This window comes from Dermochelys coriacea, chromosome 9 (assembly GCF_009764565.3).
Source record: "Dermochelys coriacea isolate rDerCor1 chromosome 9, rDerCor1.pri.v4, whole genome shotgun sequence".
NCBI classification, from domain to species: Eukaryota; Metazoa; Chordata; order Testudines; family Dermochelyidae; genus Dermochelys; species Dermochelys coriacea.
In genome coordinates, this window is record NC_050076.1 from 58,194,311 (window position 1) to 58,213,818 (window position 19,508).

The window sequence follows — 19,508 nt, forward strand, 5'->3', positions numbered from 1 at the left end:
TTGAAGATTTGAGCTGTATTCCCACCTCCAAGAAGTGTCTTGCTGGGGGATTGAGCAGAAAGGGTTAAGCCTCTTCTCTTCTTGCACATGAAAAGGGGATGGTTGGTTTAGATTCATATTAAGAATCTCTGCATGCTTTTTACTGAGTTCTCCACAAAATTCACTTCTGACAGCTTATTCCAGTGTAGCTCCTGAGGGAAATATCTGTCATGCTGAGGATGGCTACGCAAAAGTGCATTGCAGAAGCAGATAGACAATCCTGATTATAGCCCTTATGCTAGGTGCTGTGCAAACAGAAAAAGATGGTCCAGATTTGTTTTAATCTGCTTTCTTGAAGCTGTTTTTCTACTTGATATAAAAGTCTATGTACCAAACTCTTCCACATGTGGAGGATTTGGATAATATGCTTTATAGGCAAGGGTCTACACAGGGGTAGCGACTAGTTTTCTTGCTGCTCAGGAGAAATTAAGTCAGTCTAATCAGGACAGGCACCACTATTGCTGATATGGCCTATTTCAGAAGCACACTAAGTTAGGTTACGCAGGGTCTTAAAGAATAACTTTTCAGAACACTGCTGGGTTTAAGATTAGTGGTGCTTCTCCACCATGAGTTGGGAGCAGCCATTTAATACCAAGTTACCCTTCACAAAACTTCGCAAAGTCTGGTCATTTACCATACAGTAAATTTATTCAAACAGGTTAATTTTGTTTTACAGTAATGCCTCACTGCATTCTTTAAAACAAGGAAATCATTTATATAAAAAGTGTTTGTACATAAACAGACAAATCATAGGAAATTAACAGTAACATTATTAATCCTTAAAACATGCACAGTTGCACATTGATTGTGGGCAGTAGTGCATGCTTGAAGGAGATGATCTATCTCCTTCTCTTTCCAGATGAGCCATGAGTATTTCACCGATTGAGGATTTCCAATAAACTCAACACTGCTTCTAAGCGACAAGTTCATTTGTATCTCCAGTTGGACTGAACAGGGTCACAACATGTTTATTTGCATGGCAGGAAGACACTACTTACCAATTTCCAACAACCATGGGTCAGATTTTGGTCTACTGAGGATGCATGGATGTGAATTTAGAGCATTGTTACAGAATGGAACCCACAGAGATCCATGTGTAACATGCAGCAGTACAAAGGATTTGATGGGGTGGCAATTTGGTTTTCAGTGCCGTTTTATGGGGACCCAATACTAAATGGCCTCAGGGATAAACTCCTCAAGGCCAGAGTGCAAAAGATGTTCTGTACATCACATCTGATTAAGGGCATTGCAATAAGCATTAGGATTAAGCTTCTATCTCCCTTCCTCCCACGTATCTACTATTAAGAAGGTGGAGGTGTGAGTTAGTTTCTCAGTGACTAAGCAGTGGGAAACTCTAGGGCCCAGGAATTAGATATTTATGTTAAGCCATCTCATATTTCTTATTTATCAGAGGATTTGCTTTTGTCTCCATCCCCTCCACAGGAAACAGGGCTCTTTCAAAAGAAATATTGAACAGTTTATCAATAAAAAAGAGTGGGCAAGCCTTTTACACACTGCCTAGGTCAGACCTCAAGCCACTATTTTACAAATCTGCACTGTATATAACTGGACAGCGCCACCCCCATTTCGCTATTGATGAATTATACAGAGCTACCCTTAGATAAGGATGTCCAGATAGGACAAAAGGTTTATAATCAAAGCTATCATTAGACACTGGACAAGTCTCTAGGGGGCAATTTTTGGCCCTGTGAGGTTCTCAATAGCAGTATATTTGTCAAGGACCCCGCCTTTGGTTGTTAACGTTGGTGTTTTGTACCACAGATAAGAATCCAGAATACATATCTGGATAAGAGTTTCCCTTCAGACCAGCACAAGGTGAGACTTAGAACTGGGAAGGAACCATCAGTTACCTGTTTTCAGTGGTTTGTTTCTTTAACGTGGAAGGATCTGACCAGGATGCAAATGCAAGTACATGGCACCTCATAGAGCTCAGAACACATATCCTCTTTGAAAACTAGAAAAGAGGCTTCACCTCAATTCCATCTCCTCCATCTTGAGTAATAAGCACTTGCTGTAAGTTTATTTTGAGTGGGGGACTATTAAACATACAGGACAGAAGCGATACTTAAAACACAATGGCAAACAGCAGCCAAGTTTATCACAACCATCATCTTTACTCTATCAACTTAGTCACAAAGTAGGGGAGCTGGGAAGAAGATGGGGTGAAAGGAGTCACTTCAACATGCCCACTCAATCCCCACCCATCTGTACAGATGTCCAAAGAGATTCTCCAAAGGAAAAAAGGATTTTTTTTCTTCCATATTGAAGAGGGAGATGCATCTCCAGGAGGGGCCTATGCCTTTAAGGGATCTTAAATCTATTGTGCCATTCCATTTGTGACGTCAACCCATATTTGCATTGGTGGCCCCTGAACAAGCAAGCATTTAACCCTACATAATGCATCACTTCATGGACCAAACACGTGGGGAGGAGATGTTAATTAGATTCCAATATAGTGGCAGCAGAATGGACTTTCATCACTCTGCCTACCTTCATTGACCCACCTTGAGCTCTCCAGCCCCACTCCTCATGCAGAGATGAAGGCACTAGCAATGCTGTTCTCTGCTTAGCACGCTTCCATTAAAGTGCAAAGCTGTACACACACAGACAAGCATGCATGTACCCTCTGGAGCCAGCCTCACTGCCTGCCCAGCTGAGAAACTGCAGTTAAGACAAAAGAACAAAAAGAAAATCCCTTCAAGTAGTTTTAAAACACAGCTCTTCATTGAGGCTGAAACTGCGCTGAGGCAGTGACTTGGGGCCACTGGGGGTGATAAGGCAAAGAGAAATATGAAGTCCTGGAAGGATGGAAGAATGAGGTGTCAGTAGTGAAAGACAAGTTATTTTGTGGGTTGCTCCTTCGCACTCGCTCACGTGCTCACATCCTTGGCTGATCAGCACAGGCAATCTGTTTACTTCTGCACACAGCTGGGCCATGTAAGCCCACCGCAGGCAGCCGACACAATGATGTAGATGACCACCTGGAGGAAGAAAGCACTGTCACATGGATAGAGAATCTTTCCTATCACTCAACATGTAGCAGTCAAGTACTTAGAACAAGGTTTGGAAACCCAGACAAGGGTACCAATTCCTGTCTGCCACCAACTTCTCCTTTGGCATTCAACGACTCGGGGAAAATCTGCCTCAGTTTCCTCAACTGCAACACTGGGATAACACTACCCGCCCTGCAGAGTGATGCAAGGCTCCATCAAGGACAGCTTTGCACCTATGTCGCCTGCAATTATGCCTTGAGGTCCTCAGATGAAAGATATTAAGAGCAAGAACATTTGAGGGTAAATAACTGAGGAGGAGGAGGAGGAGGGGCCATGACTCAGGCATAAAGCCATTTCAAGTAAGAGTCAGCAACGGGGGCACAGGCACTCCTTAAAACTTAAGTCCCCACTGAGCCCAGATACTGTGAACCCAGTGCTTCAGATTCTAAGAGTCAAGAAGATAGCTATGTCCCTGCCCTCCCTTACAGGGCTATATACAACTAGAGAAATGGTGATGGGGCACCCTCTGGAATGCTACACTTCCTGTCCTTCTCATCTGATATATTAAGATAGAGGATATCACCCCTGCACACCGTTATGGGCAGGGCTAGAAATGGCTGGAAAAGAGAAATCCCTTCCTGTAAAAAATTTCTCATTTTTGAAAAAGGTCCTCCATATTTGGGATAGAACAAGTCAAAATGAAACTTTTTGTGGGAAGGGATTGAGAGAATTCCATTTTGAGAGAACCAAAATGGAATGTCTGGCTTCCTGCCTGAAGGAAGCCTCTTCCTCCCCAGGGGCTGGCCTCCTAACTCCTGGGCCCTGGAACTGGCAGGCAGAAAATGTAATTGACAAGAGTTTTCCAGGTGGGCAGCCAGCCAGGGAACCATCACTTCAATTTTCTTGATGGAAAAACAATTTTTTAGCAAAATTAATTTTCTGCAGAAGATATTTTTGGGAAAAGGGCATTTTTTGTTGGGAAATCATTGATGAAAAATTCCCGAACAACTCTAGGCAGGATACTGCCACCTGCTCTAGTGTAAAGAGGGTAGTGAAATGCTGGTTCCTAGCCTTGGGAAGAGAACCTTATAGTGATGGTGGTAAATGGGTTCCTTCTGGGAGACACTGGTTATTTGGGGGCTACCGTGAAGAGACATGGATGACATTTTCTAACATCCAGGCCTCACTTTAGAAAGGAGCATGTGCATTACCCCCTTAGATGACAGAGGATGAAGGCCAGTAACTTACAATCGATACTACTGTGATGATGATGGTAAGCTTGAGGTTCTTCATACACATGGCTCTGGCCAGGTTCCTGCTGGTAGTTTTGAATGTGACAGACTATGAGAGAAAGACAACCCCCACTTAGTCCATGAGCCCAGGTGAGCAGCCCTAGTCCTCCAGTTGGATTTCATCAAAATCCTTCCTAATCCAATACCTAATCTCCAACAGCCTGCCAAGGGGAGCAGTAGGGGCAAAAAACCTAACTGGCTTCAAGACTGAACTTGGTAAATTTATGGAGAGGATGGTATAATGAGACTGCCTACAATGGCACATAGCCAGTCTGCAACTGCTAGCAGCAAATATCTCCAATGGCTAGTGATGGGACAATTAGATGGGGAGGGCTCTGAGTTACTACAGCGAATTCTTTTGCAGGTATCTGACTGGTGCATGTTGACCACATGCTCAGGGGTCAGGAGGGAATTTTGCCCCGGGTCAGACTGGTGGAGACCGTGGGGGTTTTTCACCTTCCTCTGCAGCATGGGGCATGAGTCACTTGCAGGTTTAAACAGTGAATTCTCTGTAACATGAAGTCTTTAAACCATGATTTGAAGACTTCAGTAACTGAGCCAGAGGTTTGGGGTCTATTACAGGAGTGAGTGAGGTTCTGGGGCCTGCAATGTGCAGGTCAGACTACCTGATCATGATGGCCCTTTTGGCCTTAAAGTCTACGAGTCTGTGTGCACGTGTGCAAGAGGTGCATTCCCTGTGCCCAACCCCCACCTCTCCATCAGCATTTACAATAAACCTGGATACTTCTCACTGCTGAAGAGCAGATCATTTCATCCAGCGGAGGCTGTATGGGGCCTCTGTCTCCTTGAGATGCAAGTCACTTATTTGCTTTGCCCCTTCACTTCTCCTAGGAAGGGGAGCCCCTTCCCTCTCCTGCCTCTGTACCTGCAATGTTTTAGCACTGATCATCTCAGTGGGTGACAGGATTGGGGCCCCAAGTTTCTGCACTAGTTTTCTTCCATAGAAGTAGTAGTTAAAGAGGCAACATCAAAGCTTGTGTGGGCCTGAAAATGAACCTTGTACAGGGGCACCCTTCTGCTTAGCCCTCCAGCTTTTCTATGCACTGCCTGTTCACATGTCCTATGTTGCACATACAGCCAGGCTAATCTACCTTGTTCCATTTGCAGGCCTACTATCCAGTAGTAGAGAGGGCATTGTGCACAGTTTTACCATTGTAAACAAACATATTAGGAGGAGAGGTTTCAAACTGAGAAACTTTCGATATCAACTCCCTTTTGGGCCTAGCTAACTGGAGATCTTTGAGAACCTGAAGCTTAGCTCCAATATTTATGCTATACTGACCTTGTGGTAAGTCTTCACTTTATTCCTTTTTCCCATCCTGCCTCTCTGTCATCCAGAACCTCACCACTCTCCAAATCATAGGGTTTCATCCCAGGATGGCAGCCTGCTATCTTTTAAGATGATTTCTTGCACAAAAAACCCTAAACATCCCAGTGCAAAGAGCTCTCTGAATGGAAAAAGAGCTGGTGAATGCTGGACATTCAACACAGGATCATGCAACAGCTTCCAATCCAATCCAGCTATAGGAAACTCAGCAACACCCTCTGTCGGGAGCAAGGTGAATTTTCTGAATCTCCTTGCATTATTTCCCCTTCTCCCTTCTTTTCTTAAATGCAGAAGGGCATTTCTTGACATTTCTGAGAGGTGAAGAACAACTTCTAGGGGACCCGTTCAGAGCTATGTGGGTGTTAGCAGCATTAACTTATTTCTTTTCAATAGCCAAAGCACTATTATAGGCCAGAAGGCTTCCACGTAATTAGCCTGAAGTCAATTGATCTGAGAGTTATTTTCATAATTAAGGTTTCTATAATGAAGAGCATAGATGTTATGGAACCAAAATATGAAGGAAACCCAGACTGTGGGTTTCCCCTAACATACTGGAAAGCAGGAAGGAAGGGCATGTGGGCATCTGGAGCTTGTGTGCACAGACCGGAAGGAAGTGGAAGAGTGCAACTTATATAGGAAGGTTCCTTATCAGAGAAGGATGCAGCAGCACCTAACTGAACTAGCACCAAGGAAGTAGGAATCAGGCATTACTCCAGTGGGAACAGAGTTGTGACGAGTCTACGTGCCTGGTATCCAGTTTCCACCCACACATCTCATGCACTGCTATGCCTTGGATGCAAATAACAGAAGATACAGTGCAGTTAGGAATGAGGGCACAATGAGCTATGCCACAAGCAGAATACAGTCTTGTTGTTGGAAACCAAGTTGCCTAGGTAAGGCCTAGAGGGGGAATGAAAAAGTCATGTGTCTTGTACACACGACATGCCAGTCACAATACAAACACAAGGGCTTAGAGTCTAGAAGCCCCAATATTTGCACGATGTACAGCTCTAGGGCCTGGTCTTTGCTCCACCTGCACCCATTGCACACTGGATAATATCAGTTTTTCCTCATAACTAATATGGTACCAGCATGTCTGGTTACTATATACAGTACACAACACCCTGCTTCCCCTTATGCCTCTCTGTACTTACTGAATCCACTAGATTCTCAGTTTTGTCTATCAGCAGCTCCAGCTTCTCTCCTCTTTGAGCCACCAGGTCTTAGGGAGGAAGAACAAATCAGTAGTTAGAATCCAGGTGCAAAAGCACCTTCCTTATCCAAGTCCCTTGCTACTTCAAGGCCAGGAGACATCTCTAATACAACTAGGGTTGGCAGAATTCAATTGTTATTTTTATAATTTCAACAAATCCATTTATTTTAAAGCTTTTTTCTATTTTTATCAATTTAAATTTTCACAGCTCCAGGACATCACATAATTGTCTGAACCGTCCCTCCTGCCCCCATGACAATAGACATTGAGAATTAAGCAGCTTTATAACTTAACACAAATTGTCAACATATGTCAAGATGTACAAAGTAAATATCCTTAAATCAAACTAAGTTCTCTAGCAGCATTTTTCTTATTTTATCTAAGTTTTGAGTAATGTCGATAGGAATATTTTTTCTTGGTTTGGGTATATGTACAGTGAAATAGACACTTACCAACATTTACCAGTAAAAAGCTCACATTTAATGCTAGACATTTAAGGGTTGTGCACAACCCCTCTGAGCTACTTGGAGTACAGTATTTGAGGTGGAGGGAGGAGAAAGGTCAAAATTCCCATGTCCCAAGCAATCCCAAATCACTTTCTGAGCCAGATCCTAGAGTTTCACCAATTTATACCAGCTGAGGATCTGGCCCTCTATCATAAGTGAGGAAGCAAGTTTTTCTTGAACTCCATTGCAGTGGGCTAAACATTGTCAGGCACTATTTAAGAATGAAGCCCTCAAAAGGAAATGGTCATTGGATTAGTCATTTAACAAGCTACTTGAGGCTTTGAAGGAAGCATTAATACAGTACCTCTAGCTTCATCTCACTTGTATAACTCTATAAACCTGCTATATAGTTTGGATCAGAAGTAAATATTTTAGTGTAAAAGAGCTCTACATCAGAAACTGGTGAGTTGCTATTTAATCTACATGACTATGACAAGGAGCCACATGGATTTTAGGGCCTGTCTGCATGGTGGGGTAATGTGTTCCAGAGGAGTGTGATTTCTAAAGCACACTAACATGCTGCACATTAATTGGCCTGTGTCGACCCTGCTTGTGCGCACTAAAGGTTCCCTACTGTGCTTTAATGCAATGCATTTCAAACACTAGATCAGAGCACACCAGCAAGGTCTACACAGACCAAGTAATGCATTTTAAAAAACACAACCCTGTAGAGCAATTACTACACATTACTTGTGTAGACAAACCCTTAGTTTGGGTAAACCATTGCCTTCTCCAAGAAGAGAAGGAGTTCAACTCTTTCCAGATTTAAGACTCTTCAAATCCATCAGCAAAGGAGTGATAAAAGTGCTTTGATCCTGCATTCAGGCCCACATGGTTTTCAATGCAGAATGGAGATTGAGCATTTGGAATTTGGAGCGCATCCATCATTGGTCTGCAACACCACTCCTCAATCCCAATATGCCACTCACAGTGAAATCTTAGTGCAAACAAATTCCTCTGCAAACTCAGGGCACTTCTGTATGTGGTGTGGAATACTTGCCAACTGTAGCAGACTCTGTTGTTCAACCAGGTTACTACTGTAGAAGATGGCAGGTAAACCTTAGCTTCCCATAAAGCATCAGCTGCACAATACCGTTGGCAATGCCTCCGAAAGGGATGCTCCTGTGGGACCCAGGGTTGTGCGCTGTGTTCAGAGCTGGAAGTGAAGTGATAAATACCTATGTTTCGGACCATGATTCCTTTAAGTTCATCAACCTGGGCTTGCGTCTCCACCATGTGATCAGTGCCCTTGTTCTCCGAGTGGTGTTTCTGTAACAGATGAACTGAGTCAGTGATGGTACAGATCTATTTAGAATGAAAACAATTTCTCCTATCAGCTCCTCGTTCTCTCCTAAAGAGCTTGCTGGCAAGCCTGGGCGGGGCGGAGGGGGAAGATAATCCAAACCTCTACAGCACCTTTCAAAGCGTTTTGCAAACAGCTGCACTAACCCCAGAGGGATATTGTCCCAGTTTTACAAAGAGATTCTGAGACATGCAGAGACCAAAGCCATAAGTGCTAACTGCCCCAGTTGCTGGCATGTACTAGTGCCAAGGTTTGTTTGAACAGTCTGCATTCATGGCCGTTTCCTAGGAGGTGTAATGTGCAGGAGCTTGCTGCTGTGGGCAACGAGCCACAGGTGAATTGTGTGCCATAACTGGCCTTTCCTCCCCCTTTAGCCCTCTAGTTACCCCATCAAGAATCCCAGCTGCTTTTAAACGGAAGATAGAAACTACACAGCAGCAACCTGTGTGAGGCTCTTCCAAAGCCAATGGACCAGACAATCTAATTGGGGTGGGATTCCAGATGCTATCTAAAGGCTCCCAGTTGCCTAGAATGCTGCCACCAGTTTACAGGATATAGAGAGTCAAAACTCTCAACTCTTGCTGGCCCTGCACTGCCACCACAACTTCATTCTGGATTACAGTCACTGCTGCCACCTCCACCCCTCCCCTTCCAGTGACGCTCCACTAAGGAAACATCTCAGCAACTGAACTTATAATTAGGTATGTGAAATTTAAAGTCTGTGGGCCTTGCTCTGCAACTCTAGTCTTGTTTACGCTGCTCACTGGGAGCTAGCTACCTTCTCCTCTTACCACGTTAAGCAGCCTAATTTGAACAGACTCTTGAGGACCAGCCCACGACCTCCACTATGAAAAGAGTGCCCTGAGACCATTAAAGGGCAAGCCATAGGAGAGCTTATCCTTTGGGCGATAGCAGGAGGGGCAGAGCCATCCCATGAGCTGTGCTTACTGTTCACTACTGACTTCACAGGAATCCCGATTGCTGTCTTTGCATCAGCCCCAGCAAACTGAGCCTTGTCCTGGACAGATGCTCAATTTTAGCCACTTCTGGCAGACCCCATGGCCCAGTGTGTTACGCTCTGGCTGCGCTCACATAATCAGTCACACCACTGTTAATTTTCATTGACCAGAGGACAGGGAAGTGGAGATGCCAGAGGTTGGTTTTAGGAGGAGGTGAGAAGAGCTGCTTGCTAGCTAAAACCACCACCAAGTTAATGGCTAGCTGAGCCCATTCCTTATTCCCACCCAAATATAACTCATTTGAAGGTCTGTATACACAAGTCCGGGGTGGTATCGGAGAGGTTAGAAGGTTCAATCCCCCTCCCAAATTAAGGCACATCACACTTTGGAGTCCATAGCCCCCGGCACACATGCAGCCTCCCCCGACAGAGGGAGTTTTTCTGTCACCATAGGAACACTACCTTCCTGAAGGACCTTAGGTCCACAGAAGCCCTCTTCAAACACAGCTGCAGCTATACAGAGGTTAGGTCAACATAGTTATATCAGCCAGGAGCATGGTTTCTTCACAGCCCTGACCAACGTAGCTATACTGATATAACTTTTCCGTTTAGACCAAGCCACAAGTTACACAAACTTCCCTCTGGGGTAAAAGCAGGAGCCTCACCCATCTATTTCCAATAATTGTATGGGTGGGACTTCTCTTAGTGGGATTTAGCCTGGTCTCACAAAGATTTTCTGTCCCCGCTATGAACTACTGATCATTACCCAATGGCACTTACACAACATCTTGTAAAACCAGGCAGCAAGCCTAGCCTCACATTGCAAGTGAATCAAGGCAGTATTTTTAAGGATGCTCCACAAAGTTAATTAAAATAAGGAAGTGATGGGGGGTGGGGGGAGGCGGCGGCGGGAGAAGAGAAAAACCCCATATGTCCCAGATTTGTCTGTAAACAGAAGGGAAAAAATAAAGGCAAACCTAGATGAAGCATCAGTGAGCACAGAGATCTAGCATGTCTAATAGATATATTCTGGAGTCTCTGCCGTTTATTAGTTTAGATACAAGCACACTCCTGAAGGAAGCAGAGATCTTAGGGCTAGGAGGCTGTTCTGAGGGTCAAAATAGTGTAAGGCATTGCTTCCTTATTGCAGTTCACAAGAGACTTGCTCATCAGAATTGGACAGGTCTCAAATCTTCATCACTTCTGACACATGAAGAAGCAAAGCTTTGTAGCACTAGTCACATACATGTAAGTTTTAATAATCTATTTTATGATGCATGGGTTACCTGGTCTTTCTGGGAAACACACTGGAGTTCTTATGCACCATTTCTCTCGTGCACAACAATGAATACAATCTCAGCAGAGACTGCAACATGGCACTGATGATTAAACACCCTCAGAGTTACTATTTAGCCAATCTGGTAAGTACCACACCTTAAGGATATGTAATGGGGTGTTACGATAACAACCAATTCCTTTAACAAACTTTGCAACATGAGCCACTGGCACTCCCTATAGTTAAGGTTCAAAAAACAAGGTTCTCTTTTCACACACACTTCACTTGTGAGTTTTTGGCTGAAGTTTTCCATTTTCAAAGTTATCTTTGAAAATGAGAGAGCTGGGAAAGTTTGAACAATGTTCCTTCATTTAGAGGAGTGAAAATACGTGCCTAGACACTTAGAAATTATAATCACTATTTCAATAGGGCTTTTATTGAAAAAGTGAGACTGCTTGGTTTGAAGAAAAGGAGTACCCGTGGCACCTTAGAGACTAACAAATTTATTAGAGCATAAGCTTTCGTGAGCTACAGCTCACTTCATCGGATGCATCTAAGGTGCCACAAGTACTCCTTTTCTTTTTGCGAATACAGACTAACACGGCTGCTACTCTGAAACCTGCTTGGTTTGAAAAGCTTTTGATTTATACCCATTGAAAACTGTATCCCAAAACATATATAGTAGAACACTATCCTTAAGAGTTTAGGACCACACTGAACATGAGAATGGAAGATGAATTACATACATATGTAACATGAATTATGTACAGACTTTAAAGGAATGAACAAGGTCTGCAAGCCAGTAACTCCTCTCCCTACCTGGGATTTATCCCTCTGAGGTTGCTATAAGGCTCTTATGCTTTTATTTTCTAAATTTATTAGAGAAGCCCTTCTTTCTTTTTAAAAGGAAAATAATCTGGAGCTATTTAAGTTAAGGACCAATGTGGACACAAGAACAAGTAGCTATAAACTGGCCATCAACAAGTTTAGGCTAGATATTAAGTGAAGATTTCTAACCACCAGAGGAGTGAAGTTCTGGAACAGCCTCCCAAGGTGAGCAGTGGGAGCAAAAAACCTAACTGGCTTCAAGACTGAACTTGGTAAATTTATGGAGGGGAATGGTATAATGAAATTGCTTACAATGGAGTGTGGCCCATCAGCCACTGCTTGTAGTAAAAATCCCCAACTGCTGGAGACACTAGATGGGGAGGGCTCCGAGTTACTGTAGAGAATTCTTTTCCAGTTATCTGCCTGGCAGATCCTGCACAAATGTTGAGGGTCTAATGGATCACCATATTTGGGGTCAGGAAAGAATTTTCCCCTGGGTCAGATTGGCAGAGACCCTGAGGGTTTTTGCCTTCCTCTGCAGCCTGGGGCAAGGGTCACTTGCAGGTTTAAACTAGTGTAAATGGTGAATTCTCTGCAACTTGGAAGTCTTCAAACCACGATTTGAGGATGTCAGTAACTCAGCCAGAGATTCTGGGTCTATTTCAGGAGTGGCCTGCAACATGCAGGAGGTCAAACTAGATCACCATGATTTCTTCTGACCTTAAAAAGTCTATAATATTTAAGGTTTCACTTTTTGGTGACAACTGCAAGAGTCAAGATAACGACAGCATTTCTGTTTTCTGGTTAACTGTGTAGTCTTTGGGACCAAAAAATTAGTTAGGCTACGCTCATAGGAACCATATAGCACCAGTTATGATGGAGCAGGAATTTTTCCTAATATTTTGGATGACTATTGTGTGTGTCTCAGTTTCCCCTGCATGCTGCATGGTTAACTAGGTAGGGGGGGATCCAGGTATCACTGATGTCTGGCTGTCTGCGTCCTGGCCCCAAGCTATGAAGAGTCCCAGAAGACAACTACCCAGACACTGGGTATGAAGAAACTAACAACCATGGATGACCCACCCCTGAAAGCCAGCCAGGTTTGACCAGCTGGAGAACAAAGGGCTAGGAGGAGGGCCAGGCGACAGTGTTTGCCTGGGAACAAGGACAAAGAAGGGGTCAGGTTAAGTGTGGGTTGCAGGAAGCAGGAGAAGCTTCTGGACTGGATTAAGAAGGGATCAGAGAGCAGCTCTGGGCTCTGAACTGACCCAGATGGACCAGGCTGTAATGTTTTGTTCTCTGTGATAAAGGACTTTCTACACTGTATTCCAGACACCTAATAAACTCTTCTGCTTTTACAGTGCTGGCTGAGAGTTACTCCAGGAAACTGTGGGTGCAAGTCTCTGGTGTGTAGATCTCCCTGCGGGGTCCAATTCACATGGACAAGCTCATGGCATGGAACAGGTGCTGAATGCTCCAGGGTTCAGTCCAGGGGGTGGTGAAGCCAAGGGGCTTACCCCAGTGAGACTGTGACCCTAAAGGGGCTGATGCACTGAAGGGGTCTGCCCAGGGACTGTTCCAGAGCTGTATGAGAGCTGGATCAGTGACACCTTATTGCCATCTCAGTTATTTTGCACTTCCTCACTGATTTTAGCCATGCAGCTTTAGATATACAAATCCAGCAACTCTCAGACCCTGGGAAATGAGTAAGTCAGGTCTCTAATCTCACTTCTCCTTGGAGCTGCACTTGCAGTTCAAGCTGCAGCAGTTGCATTTCATACTTTTGCCCATCTGCTTCCCAGTACAGCTTTGATTAGAGGACTCACGGCATCCATTTTTTTTGCCTCAGACTCACCATGTGTCACCCCAAAACCATCCTGGTCACTACACGTGCAGTGAGCTAAGCAGCCTTGCTCTGTAGCCTCTGCTGCCAGACCACATCATCCTTGGATGTGTTACCAGAGCATGTCAGGGTAGATACGAGCCGGCACACCGCAACTCCCAGCTGTTTTCCTCCAATCAGACAGAATGGCATTTAGAGTCCTTAATACTCCCGAGTATCGACCAGCTCAGGTTAGGGTCCTTCCCCCATCCCATCCATTATGTGTCAGCTGTGAACAGTTACCCTAAATAGCGAGAACAGCATTTACTTCAGAAACACGGCAAGAAGTTTATATGGTTTGTAGGGGCCTTCATAAACACACATGCAGACCAGAACTCTCTCTCAGGCAGCCAGCAGGAGGCACCCCTAGACACTGTCCAAGGTTGCAGAATTAAGAGGTCCCTTGCCAGGCAGATGGGACAGAGCAGGAGAAGCAATGGCCTCAGGAACAAGTGCAACTCTCAGGCTTAAGGCAATGGCAACAGGAGCGAACAGTGAGGACAGCGACGATGGACGTGCCACTCACCCCCGCTAGCCAGCAATTCTCTGAAGAGGATTCTAACCAGTTATTCCCAGGGCATAGCACACCACACTAGTGCTAGCTTCAGTAAGCCAGGCTTGGGTAATTTACTCCCTATGTGTCAGCTCAGAGCACGCTGGATTTTACTGGGAAAGCCAACTGCACCAAGGCACTTGCTCTGCCGGTGCTTTCTGTCTGGACTGGATTAATTTCTGACGTGGATGGCACAGATGATTAACTTTGCTCAATACGAGTACAGTGCCAGTGGTGGGACAAGTGCCTTTGCACCATTGGTATCGGTGTTTGTGATAAATAAAAAGTGTGTGGGGGAGGACACCCAGCCAGCCAGCTGTAAAATCCCTCTTGGTAGCTGTTCTTTACTTGCTTTACCTGTAAAGGGTTAAAAAGTCCCCCAGATAAGGGGGAAAAAAAGTGGGCACCTGACCAAAATAGCCAATGGGAAGGCTAGAACTTTTTAAAATGGGGAAAGAAACTATCCCTGTGTGTCTGTTGTTCTCTGGGATGCAGGGACAGAGCAGTAATGCTGTGTAAGGTTTGAACCAGGTATGAAAAAGTATCTTTAATACCTAGAAGAAATAACTTGGATAGGGAATGTTTAGTTAGACGCTATCAGGTTTATTTCTTATTTTGGCTTGTGGATCTCCTCTGTGCTAACCCGATGCTTTCGTTTGCTTGTAACCTTTAAGCTGAACCCCTAAGAAAGCTAGTTTGAGTGCTTAATTTTTGGAATTGCTCTTTTTAAACTCTAGCTAAAGCCTAAGTTCCATTTGTATTTTTTCCCTTTTTGTTTTTAACAAAATTTGCCTTTTTTAAGAACAGGATTGGATTTTTGGTGTCCTAAGAGGTTTATGCATGTTGTTTGATTAGCTGGTAGCACAACTAATTTCCTTTGTTTTCTTTCTCAGCTCTTCCCTGGGGTGGGGGATGTGGTGGGGGGATGGGAAGAGTTTGAGGGTACCCCACAGGGAGGAATTCCCAACTTTTTTTTTTTTGCATTTGGGTGGTGGCAGAGTTTAGCGAGCCAAAGTCAGAGAAAAGCTGTTACCTTGGGAGTTTAATACAAGCCTGGAGTGGCACGTATTAATTTTTAGAATCCTTGCAGGCCCCCACCTTCTGCACTCGAAATGCCAGAGTGGGGATTCAGCCTTGACATGGTGACAGAGCAGTGGGATCATTTTGAACCAGAAGCACAGACCTCAGGATTTTAAAAGGACACATTTTTCCTTTTGGCTGCTTGAAAGACAGGGAGTTTTCTTTTCTTTGCTGCCCGAGTGGGAACAGGCAAGCCAAAGGATTAGCCTGCAAAGCCAGGGAGTCCAACAAGCAGTTTATTATTTTTTTTCTTTTCTAGCTTTGTGGCAACGAAATAGCTAGGCTAGCATAGGGCAGCCTGTGCATGAGGTTGCGGTCGGGCACCAAAACCCTAGAGAAATCAGTCTTCCCAAAGTGGCATGCCACGGAGAAGACAGACCCAGATCAAGCCCAGACATCCAGCTCCATGACAGAAATGCAGGGTAAGGATGGGGGACCAGGAACTTCCCAGGAGGGAAGGTTCAGCCCTCCCCAACCCGAGATCCAGGTGCCAGGATGGAGGGATGTCTTAACCCAGGCTGAGTTCTCACTGAGGCAGAAAGGAATTTCTTCCTAGAGATGAAGCACTTGGAAGCAGAGGACAAGCGTTTGGAGGTGGAAGTGGAGGAGAGGAGAAGCGCTTGGAAATGAAGCGGTTGGAGGTGGAAATGGAGCTGAGCCTTATTTTTTTTTAATTTTTAGAATCCTTGCAGGCCCCTGCCTTCTGCACTTGACGTGCCAGAGTGGGGATTTAGCCTTGACAGTGGTGTATGGTGTGCTACAGGCAACTTCCATGCTATAGACTAGAGCCAGAAGAACAGCAATTCCTAGCATTGTGTTTGTGCATCATACCAGCACAGACTCAGCTGAATCGTTTTGCCTACTGAACTGCTGTTCACAGTCCCTCACCCCCCCCCCCCCCAGTTTATTCCAGAGACGAAGCCAGGGATCTTAAACTCGCAGCCCGTGGGCCATCTGCAGCCCGCCAACCTCCCCAATGTGGCCTGCAGGGCTCCAGCAGTTTTGGGGCCGGGTCTCTCCCTTGGCCCCACCTGCTGCCCCGACCCCCTCCCCCCCAGATGATTTAAAATGGTCTGGGACCCCGGCAGCACAGCACAGCAGAGCTGTGCAGTGTCTGCCTGCTCGCTCCACATGTCTGCCAGCCCCTCTCTGCGGCCCTGGAGCGGGGCTGTGCCTCGCCTCCACACGCTGCCCCCGTCCCGAGTGCCCCTGCAGCCAATGGGAAACTGCAGGGGCGGTGCCTGGGGGTAGCAGTGTGCGGAGGCCCCCTCGGCCTACCCCCTCCTTTGAGCCCCAGGTAAGCGACCCAACTCCCTCCCAGAGCCTGCACCCCACCCCCTCCTGCTGCACCCCCACCCTCTGCTCCAGCCCAGAGCCTGCACCCAGCACCCAAACTCCAGCCCAGAACCTGCACCCCAGGCCCCTTCCCCCACCCAAACTCCCTCCCAGAGCCTTAGGCAGGTGGAGGCGGAGTTTTGGGGGGCGGGTTTGGGCAGCATGAGTGACATTATTGGCCTGCTGGGAGAATCTGAAGACTGGCACTGGCCCTAAGGTAAACTGATTTTGAGACCCCTGCTCTAAGCCAAATACTAAGTAGACCCAACCCTCCTTAGGGAATAAGGCTGGAAGTAAAGGAAATCAGAATCATCACTGGCTTATTAACTACTGTAAAAATCCCTCTAATTTATGCAGCACCCTATATATCATTACGGGCCAAGCAGCACAGGGAGGTGCGTCCTAGTTATTGTCATACCTTCCTCATTCCCACTACAAGTGTGTTTTTGCCTGCTATGAGAAGAACGAAGTAAGTGATCAGCCTACGCTTGCAGCTTTAGGCCCTAGAAATGGCATTTACTGCAAAATAAAATTTTGAGCAAGCATTTAGACAAACGGGGTGAGCAGTCAGCATTTGTATTTTTAAAATACCCTATGCTCACTGCACTTCCCAATTTAGACCCCTTTAGGGAGTCTCGGCACAAATGGTTCCATAGGATTGAAACAGAAAGTTCTCTGCTATGTGCCAGAAAATGTGAGCGCCAACTGTGGTGTTCTCTACTTTCCTCCATCCACCACTTGCAATGCTTACTGATCACATGCATTCATGTGACAGGTCCAGAAGAAGCAGCTCCTGTTCCAAAGCCCACCCACTATCAGTAACAGATTGAATGATTTTTGGAGAAATCCTGTCTGTTGGTCCTCAACCAAACAGTTTGAAGCCAGCCACTGTGCAAGTTTCCACCACAGACTCCACTCTCCCCTTCCTCCCCCCACACCACCCTTTGCTATTCAGTCTTTACTCTCTCTGCATCACATTGCCAATGCATGTTAACTCTCCCCCTTGGAGCTCTCTATTCAAGTCCTTGAGCCCTGCCCTTCTGTACTCTCCCTCACTACACACTCTTATGCCAATGCACAAGTATCATAGGGGAGGGAATTCTATAGGCAGCCGTAATACAAAGTGTGCAGGTCCGCAAGACTCTACACGCACACCTGTGCAAGTTGTTTTTGCCCTTCTTTTAATAAAGTGATCTTCAAGATCTCAGACAAATGTGCAGCTGAGCTCCAGAGAACGTCTTCTCTCATTTGGGCAGCTTTTGTGGAGTCTCCACTCAACACCGCAGCTCTCAATGGGGACAGCTATACCTCCCTAATGAAGATCACTAAAGCACTGCTCCTTCACCAGCCTGTAGCTTTGCTGGAGAAGCTATAGCAGAGTAACATTTTGTTTCTTCTGCCCCTTTCCATTGCCAATGCAGAGAGTAATGAGACACTGAGCCATGGAGGGTAACCACCTTGCCAGTCCTGTTTGTTTTGCAGTATGCAGGATTAGGATCTTTTTTCAAGCCACCTACTCTTTTGGGGGTCCAACAGGGCAGACCAAAAGTTGATCTAAACCTCTCCGTTACATTCCAAGAGGCTTAGGACACTACCTTCTCAGCATCTTAGTATTGACAAGTCCAGTTGAAAGAGGCTTGTGCATTTCACCAGCACCATTTCTATGGTATCAGTGTTCTATCTGTACAGGTCTTGCAGGCTGCTTTCTACCACTTCCTACATCTACTTTGCCTTGCTACTAATTTCCAAAAGCTTACAAGTGAAGTTCTACCCAGAGATTCTCAGGTTTATCTTCCCTGTTACTTCAGTACCCTTGTAGATGGCTTGAAATCTAGGGGTGAAGAACACAAGTACTAAGTATTACAGGAGGCAGAGGAACATGGAAAAATAAAAATTGAGGTGAAAGATAAGATTACATAGTTTATGTCCCAGCTCTGACTTCGTACAGTCTTGAGCAAGTCACTTCTCTTGTGTGCCTCAATCCTCAGCTGGGAAATGGGAACAGCAACTGCGAGGTTAGTCGCAAAGTTTATCATCAGGGCCCTGTGTACACTGCAGCAAGCTAGACTTAAATTCTGTGGTGCTCTAGTGTGGCAAACTGATTGGAAATTCTGTAACAGCTTCATTTAATTATACAGGTGGATCTAATTGAATTCAATAGGAAAGTGAATACTACAAGCAATACTATAACCCCATGATATTTTATATTTCCTTTTGTGCTACCCTACATTTCCAGTATGCTAATTATCTGCATAATCAACATCATTATGAAGGAAGCTGGGTGAGAGCAGCAGGGTGAAAGCTTTCCACACTCAGGAGGCAGTTTAGGATTGTTGGATAAGCATATTAGCAGAATTTTATTGTGGATCACTTGAGGAGAAACAGAGTTGCTATTAAGCTGTCATGAGGAGTCAAAATTTAACTGAAATGAATGGGGCACTTAATTGCTCAAAACTATTGTTTCCATGTTACCTGAGACTATGGGCAGTCTCTTTATATTCAGTTCATATTTTTAACATCCCCTTGAAAGGTTTTCAATATGGAAGTTGAGACTGGAGCAAGATCTGTGACAAAGGGTGGATTCTACAGGAAATTCTCCAGTCTCAGAACAAAAAGAAAAGGAGTACTTGTGGCACCTTAGAGACTAACAAATTTATTAGAGCATAAGCTTTCGTGAGCTACAGCTCACTTCATCGGATGCATCCGATGAAGTGAGCTGTAGCTCACGAAAGCTTATGCTCTAATAAATTTGTTAGTCTCTAAGGTGCCACAAGTACTCCTTTTCTTTTTGCGAATACAGACTAACACGGCTGCTACTCTGAAGTCTCAGAACAGCAGACTACATCAGGCTGTGCTTATGACTATCAAGTGCTTAGATGTG

At 45.2% G+C, this 19,508-nt stretch overlaps 1 protein-coding gene across 8 annotated transcripts in view; it reads right to left on the bottom strand.

Moving 5' to 3' along the window:
- Positions 1-673: 673 nt before the first annotated feature.
- VAMP7 (vesicle associated membrane protein 7) overlaps positions 674-19,508 on the bottom strand; it is a 48,930-nt gene continuing 30,095 nt past the window's right edge. For 5 of the 8 annotated variants that reach the window (XM_043491662.1, XM_038416521.2, XM_043491663.1 and 2 more), the window contains 4 exons: positions 8,591-8,681; positions 6,848-6,915; positions 4,302-4,394; positions 674-3,041 (listed from right to left, as the gene is read on the bottom strand). In XM_043491662.1, the coding sequence (XP_043347597.1) occupies positions 2,973-3,041; positions 4,302-4,394; positions 6,848-6,915; positions 8,591-8,681 (321 nt within the window). In that variant the 3' untranslated portion in view covers positions 674-2,972. The remainder of the gene's footprint in view (positions 3,042-4,301; positions 4,395-6,847; positions 6,916-8,590; positions 8,682-19,508) is intronic. The other 3 variants (XM_043491664.1, XM_043491665.1, XM_043491666.1) reach the window with 1 other exon arrangement.